The sequence below is a fragment of the Strongylocentrotus purpuratus genome, unplaced genomic scaffold (assembly GCF_000002235.5).
Source record: "Strongylocentrotus purpuratus isolate Spur 01 unplaced genomic scaffold, Spur_5.0 spur5_scaffold_21, whole genome shotgun sequence".
Taxonomy (NCBI): domain Eukaryota; kingdom Metazoa; phylum Echinodermata; class Echinoidea; order Camarodonta; family Strongylocentrotidae; genus Strongylocentrotus; species Strongylocentrotus purpuratus.
The window spans coordinates 19,957,087-19,964,962 of record NW_022145607.1 but is presented as its reverse complement, the minus strand read 5'-3'; the positions used below and the strand labels follow the sequence as shown (position 1 = coordinate 19,964,962).

General features: G+C 38.3%; 1 protein-coding gene across 1 annotated transcript; it reads left to right on the top strand.

Moving 5' to 3' along the window:
* Positions 1-1,928: 1,928 nt before the first annotated feature.
* Positions 1,929-6,669, top strand: LOC105447490 (toll-like receptor 3). The gene is given in 3 exon segments (XM_030995294.1): positions 1,929-2,316; positions 3,672-5,671; positions 5,674-6,669. Coding segments are annotated over 2 exon segments (2,661 nt in total). The 5' UTR covers positions 1,929-2,316; positions 3,672-3,687; the 3' UTR covers positions 6,351-6,669.
* Positions 6,670-7,876: the final 1,207 nt, after the last annotated feature.

Genomic DNA, 7,876 nt, shown 5'->3' with positions numbered 1-7,876 from the left:
TATATGAAACAACTATTTCCATAATAAACACAACATCTATATTATGATGCTTATAAGTATCGGCTTAGATATACAGTAGGCTTACGGTTGCACCATATGAGCCGAAAGAGGGGGGAGGGTTGGGGAGTCCTGACGACGGATAGTCAACCTGTTCGAAACGTCGAGCCACTCCTACTACCCATCCTCTCTAACCGGCACTATAGTTCTCCTTAGAACTATGAGCTCAAGAAAGATTACCAACAGTCTTTTTCAAGACTACCAACAGTCAGGACTACACACACACCGAAGAAAGAAAGATTACCGAGAGTCCTTTTCAGGACTCCCCAATCATCCCCTCTCTCACACATGGTGCAACCGTAATCCTACTGTATAACATCTATATATTAACAATCTAAGAGGCTGTTCACACCGCAATGAGATAGCGCGGTCTATCGTAGCACCCCGTTTTTTCTAGCGCGCGCTAGACCGTGCTATCTCTCGTGGACCACCCCCAAGAGGTGCTCCATTGGCACGCCGTTTTGGCTCGCCGTGGCTCGCTGTTGGGTGGCTGAAACGACGTTGTACCTTCCAAACCGCAGAGATAGCGCGATCTAGCGCGCGCTATTTCTGCCGGTGTGAACAGCCTCTAAGTTAGTCAAGGCTATATATCATGTTCAACAAACTTATTTGGATAATTATATACAAAAATACTATATCAGAGCAGGGATATGCCCTATAGCTCTAATCAGACGATATGAGAAGGTGTTTAAAACACCTCCCTGATCAGAGAAATAAAACTTCGAATATTCTGATCCAAAGGAAATGTAAAGTTATTTTTTAAATATAACAATCGGATATGATTGTATACTTAGTACTGTGAATTAGATAACAGTTTTGAAGCTAATTATATTCCAAGTGTGAACAATCCCGACCCAAAACCATTATTCCCTATGAAGATATCAACAGTAAACTCACAGAGATCCGTATTTAATAGATCCCTAGCCCCTTAAAACTGCATTAATCGACATGCTAAATCATAAAAAACATATCATAGGTAATTAAAAGCGCTTAAAAGAAGTGATTATCAAACCTATACAAGACAGTTAAATCGTGGAATGTCTTGAGATGTCATTTTGAACTTTGTTAGTTAAGTCCTGCTGTAGAGTCTAAACAAATTCATAACAATGATAATTACTTTTTTAGTTAGTTGAGATATCCCACTTCTCCCGCATCCCAGTTTACCCGTTATCATAAAAAACTAATACCATTCAATTCTATTTTAATTGATATGCAAGATAATTATATCTAAAATTGTCAGTACTTGTTATGATACTAGAATACTTCTTCCTGTTCAGCCTTTGCTAATTAATTTGCTTTTGAATATTAAACATTTCTTTATTTCTACTTTCCACTTGAATATCTAAAATTTATTTAAGTTGGCATGACAACGCTGTACTGTTTTTAGTGCACGCATGCACAGAAAACATCAATTAGTCTGTATACATCTCATCATAAGTGGGGGGGGGGGGTAACGGCACTTTTTTGTTGTCCAGTTGGTAAAGATATATTTTGCGCCGACTCATCCGGCCGGTGAATAAGCAGGGGGGGGGGGGGGGAGTGCTGGAGAGGAGGACCAGTATTTTCTTTTTTTGGTGGGGGGGGGGGGGGGGGGGGGAGGGAGGATTTACGTTACTATCCTATGTTTTTACAGTTTTAGGGGGCTAGCTAGGGGAGCCGGGCCGGTAGAATTGCCCCGTGGATTCCCGCCTGGTGCAACATCCTCTCCGGGGATAAACATCCCGGGTTTTTTTAACAATTACACCTACAATAATTCCTGCGCATCATAATATCTTGGTACCAACATATTTTGTCTACCATGTCTTCTCAGCATGATAAATAAGTCTCGTTTCCTCTACATAAAGAAATATGAAAGAGTCTTATTTGCTTATACATATATGTAAAAAGTCTCATTTGCCTATACATTATGAAAGAGTCTCTTTAATGTTATAATTTAGGCCTGCAACAAAAACGTGCCCATTCGTTTATCACCAATTGAGAGAATTCTTATGCCTGCTCGTTCTGTCATATTGAACGCTCGGTAGATCACCACCGACTCACATACTATCCATTGTGCTCAGTAAAACAGTTATTTTACTAGTAAAATTAAAGCCATTTTCCAAAAGATATCCTAATTTTTTTTGTTCAGTTTAATACTCATGGAGAAACACGAGGTTGTTCCCGATGTCATTGACGTCGTACCCGAGCAGGTCATCGAGATTGCCTGGTCTGATGACGTCATGACAAACATGGGCAACGAGCTGACTCCTACACAGGTAGGTGAAGTACTTTTTCATCAGTTTCTTTCTTTCTTTATTTACATTTAATTTCATCGCGTTTGTTTTGTTGTACAGTCTGTTGTTATTGTTGTTGTTGCTACTGCTGCTGCTACTGTTGTTGTTGTTTCAGTTGTTGTTGATTTTGTGTACGATTGCTCTTTTCTCACGAAATGGAATTGTTCATTTGATGACATTAAAGGTTTCCAATAAGGGCCATTTTCAGAACATCTAAGACCAACAAATAGTGAAAAGAGTAGAAGCATGTCTAAATTAAACCACTTCTTGTTATGTCCGCATTTTTTCTAGTAAATGCTCAATTAATTACTCTGAGCATTAATTCGTTATTTTCAATTCAAAGATATAGCTTGTCATCATGTAATTTATCGTGTATATTTGATAAATAGGGAGGAGAATTCGTTTTAATTGCACCATAGACCATAACTGTAACTTGTTATTCGAAGGGGAGGCGTACAAGTTAATTCCAGCGGCGACCGAGCAGGCTACAAATCGGTCGGTCGCCGCTCTGAGATGTGACCATAGCTTTAGTTTACGAAGTTGGGCGGGAAAACATATGATATAATTAAAACAAAATCGAAACACCGATTATTTCTTAATACAGTATAAACCATAGATAAATCGTTTTAGTTTCATATAATTCAGCGACAAGGTTCTACAATTAAACAAGAATCATTAAGCTTTCATGTGCTACAATTATAAACTGAAAGTACTATTAAATAAACGCGTCACATTAGAAATGTATTATTATCTGAATGACAACTAACACAAAAAAACAATGAAAAGTAATTTAAGTCAAGCCGTCCTTCGAACCTCCCACTTCCAAATGTATCGACCAATCTTTTTATTTTCTTTGAAGTACAGTTTCACTTGCACATTGCCCACGCAGAGTGTCAATAAATTGAGGCCTTTCATTCAACTGTGACTGTTCAGAGTAAACGAACGTGGCTGGAATCTCCTTCCTCTCTTAATCAAATTGTACGAATCGTCTTCTTTGGTTTCCCAATTTCCAGAGGCTAGTGAAAAACGAAGGTAAAAGATGCGTTTCATCCTACATTTATATTTGTTAAAACAAGTGTGCTTTGATGTGTTCTCTTGTGATATAAAAAGTTGGTACATTTTGGCATGTCTTATGAATTGCACGTGAGCAATTTTATACTAAGCTTATTATTTTGTTTTAAAAAGACATTTGTTTTCAGAAATAAAAAAGGATACTCAATCTTGAGACTGCTTTTCTATATCAAAGTTAGAGCTGTAACAGCGAACGTGCATAGTACTTTAATCCACAGCTTATATTTTGTGAGTTTTTATTTTTATTTGTATGGTTCTCCTTTTTTGCAGATAGTAATCGGTCATCATGGCTTTTAAACACTCACTGCCTATTCTCCAGTTAGTGATCAGTTTAATCCAAACATTGCATGGGGTTGCGACATTGGTTCCCTCCAGGAGCTTACATCTGGATACTTCTCTTCAGGGATGTGATGAGGACTTGGAACTAAAGAAAGCTTTCTGTGCCGACCAAGGGTTCAATTCTGTGCCCCAACATCTTCCACGGGACATTGATGGTTTGAACCTTGATGGTAACAACATCACATCTCTCCTGAACTCCTCATTTAGAAGATATCCTCTTGTCACCGATCTTGACCTGGCCTACAACAAAATAAGGGTGATAGAACCCACAGCTTTACATCCTCTCAAACATTTAACCCACTTGCGCATGGCATTCAATTCGCACATTTTACTTTCAGGATCAGGCCTCTTCAAACGGGCAAAAAATCTGTCGCACTTAGATTTGTTGGGATCACACTTGAGATCGATCCCTAATGACATTCTAAAATGGAGTCGAAATTTGAATACTGTGGACCTTAGTCACAATTTTCTCACCGTCATAAACATAAGCTCATGTGGCACAGCAAGGCATGTCGACTTGTCTTATAACAAGATAGAAAGCATCACAGAAGATGCTTTTAACTTCGTGTGCAACTCTGAAACTCTGGATCTAACTGATAACCCCATCAGATCAGTAGATCAAAACGTAATTGCATCGCTCCATGTCAGATCATTGAAACTAGGTCGGAACGCTTTGACAATCGAGGAACTGAGAGATATATTCATCGGTATCTCCCGTTCAGTGATAGAGAATTTTACACTCAACAATGGCGCTGATTTGAGCGTCGTTCCTGAAGATCTATTTGATCCACTCCGCGACTGTTCTCTTAGAATACTCGATCTCAACATGAATAAACTACAAGCCCCTTATCCTTTCGTCTTCTCGAATCTCACAAGGCTGCGGCAATTTCATCTTCAGGAGAACGGTATAATTATAATCGAGCCAAATTTCTTTGAGGGCATGCACAATCTAAGAATATTAGACTTAAACGATAATCATATTAAAGAGATAAACAAGTACAATATTCCATGGACAATAGACTTAACTGAGTTACACTTATCCGGAAATTCTTTGACTACAATTGAAGAATCTACATTTCGGGGTTTGCATAATCTAACGCTTTTAGATTTGCGGTCAAACAAATTGCTCATGATGTTGGACGCGACATCTTTTTTCGAACTTAAAAACATTCAAAACATTGATTTGTCACATTGCAGTATCATGTTATCATTGCAGTTGGTGGTTCCAAGCGTAACATCACTTTTCCTTAATAATATGGAAAAACTCACGTGGGTACTAGAACCAACGAAGTCCTTCAAAAATGTCCGTCTCCTGGAACATTTAGAGATGATAAACTCGGGGCTTTTGATTAGTAACCTGTGGGACCCATACGTGAATGTCTCTCTTTTCGACGGATTGTTCAATCTTACAGCTTTGGATCTGAGCAAAAATCCTATAGACAGCGTTTCATGGAATACATTGGATCTGCCTCCCGGGGTCCTGCAACAGCTTTCCGCTTTACAAAATCTTTCTCTAGAAGACTGCAACCTTTCCATACTTCATCCACAAGCCTTCACGGGGTTGAAATCACTTCGGGTTCTAATACTAAAAAATAACCAACTTGAGCACCTTCCTGTCGATTTGTTTAAGCCATTGGATCAAGTAACAATCATTGATCTCGTTGATAACTTATTGGCGGACCTTGATGGAGCGATCGTTTTGGATAATCGAAAGTTAAAAACTCTTCTGCTATCAAACAACAAATTAACACGTCTCGAGCAAAATACTTTTAAGCCGCTCTATTCTTCTCTGTTATTCATCGATCTTTCAATGAACCCTATCAATTGCAACTGTGATCTAAGCTGGTTTCTTGATTGGCTAAGCGGACCACTAAGCCTCATTGACGACGACGACAATACCATCTGTTCATCGGTTTCTTTAAAGCCTCTTCGGGCGAGCATCTAATTGATTTTGATCCTAGAGAGTTCTGTAGCATCAACATCGCCCTCGTCTGTTTGCCTATCATCGCCACCATTTGTCTGATTTTCATCGTCGCACTCGTATACCACAACCGATGGCAGCTGAGGTATAGACTGTTTCTCCTCAAACTGGCAGCTCTTGGCTACGAGGAGATGCGAGACGCTAGGGATCACAATGATTATGAGTTTGACTTGAATGTCATATTTTACGATGATGACGAAAATTGGATTCGCGAACATCTCCGACCAGCTCTCGCAGAACGGCTTCCACAGTTTCAGAGGAATGTCTTTGGAGATGAGGAGCTAGTACTGGGAATGCATTACTTAGAGTCTGTTGACTACGTGGTGAGTCATAGTTACAAAACCATCGTAGTGCTCAGCAGAGCTGCTGTGCACGACCACTGGTTTATACTCAAGTTCCGAACGGCCATGGACCACGTGAGTGACACTCTGACTGAATTCGTTGTCGTGGTTTTCCTCGAAGACATCCCAGATGATGAAATGCCATTCTTGGCAAGGTTGTACCTCAGTGATGGCAGACCCTATATTCATTGGACTGAGGACGTGAGAGGACATGAGTATTTCTTCGATAAATTGACAAAAAATCTTACCATTAATCTCCGGACCAATGACTGGATCCCCAACGAGTAAATAGAATGGGACACACTTGTTTAATAATTTATGATAATATAAGCCTGAATGGATAAATATGTTTTTTTTATAAATCATATATAACCCAACATCTTTGACGAAATGATCCCCTAATAAGCAATTGTAGATTGAGCACATGTCGGGGAACCGCGTAATCGCATATCTGTCCATAGATGTAGCAGAGAAAATAATTGTTGTTGGCCGACCGCCTTCCTGTGGAAATTGTTACACTCAGGCGCCTGCATGAGTTTTTTTTCTTTTCTATTTTTACATGTTCAATGAGAGGGAAAGGGAAAGAAAAGAAAAAGGAAAAAAGGAAAGGAAAGAAAAAGAAAGGAAAAGAAAGGAAAGTGAAGACAAAAAAGAAAGACAAAAAAAGACAAAAAAGGAGAAAGGAAAAAAGGGAAAAGAAACGAAAAGAAAGAAAAGAAAGAAAAGGAGAAAAGGAAGGAAAAATAGGAAATGAAACAAAAGAAACGGGGAGATGAAAGAGAAAAGAGAGAGGGGGTTTGTTTGGTGGAATCGTCTCGTCGAGGGAGCAAGAAAGATACGCATAGATTATGTTGCTGTGTCGGTATTCTCGCTCTCATGAATGTGATACTGTATCCGAATTTTTGTGATTTTCAGGTGAATATCAAAGAGACAGGAATCTCACATAACAGCATACAGGGTGTAGTAAAATATGCACATGCATGTACTCTCCGTCCCAAGTTGTTGTTGTTGTTTTTTTGTTTTTGTTTTTAGGGGGGGACACTGACTACAAACGTATAGTATGAAGTAGCTGACCAATAATTTACGGAACTTTTGTGCCGTCTTTTTCAGCTTCTACACTGTTATTCTTGTATTGATTTTGAAACACAAAGCTTTCTTTGATGAATCGTATTAAATTCGATTTTATCAGCTGTAATCTTAATACACTATAAATATTCTCCAATTAGCTTTTTTTAGCATTTTTTACGTGGAATTTTCGTAAATACTTTTAGATCTTATTGTTATTATTTTTCTTTCCGTAAATTAATGTTGATTTTCATGTTTTGATATGGGGATTAAAAATTAGTATCCATGTGTTTGTTAGTGTTAGTAAGCAAGTGAAACGAACAAAATGTACAAAGTATGAGGAATGGGTTCACATTAAAAGTGAAAGAATCCCATTATGTAAATATAACGATCCACTCAAGGATTTTGTAGATTGGCAATGCCGTAATTTGTTATTACAGGTAATACCATTTTGGGATAATGCTAATAATGAAAATGATGAGTCATCTACATCGGCAGGAAACAATTATTGTGATAAAGATGATCAAAATATAGATACAGGAGAAACAAGGAATTGTTAATTTCCATATAGGAAAGGAATGAAAAATGGCCATGTTAATATCAGAAGCTTAAGAAATAAGGTGATCGATGCTCAGTATTTTTTTTAAAGTAATAAATATGATTTGTTCAGTTTGTCCGAAACATGGTTAAACGATGATATATGTATGAATGAAATCAGTTGCGTGCCCGGATATAAATATGTGGGTAAA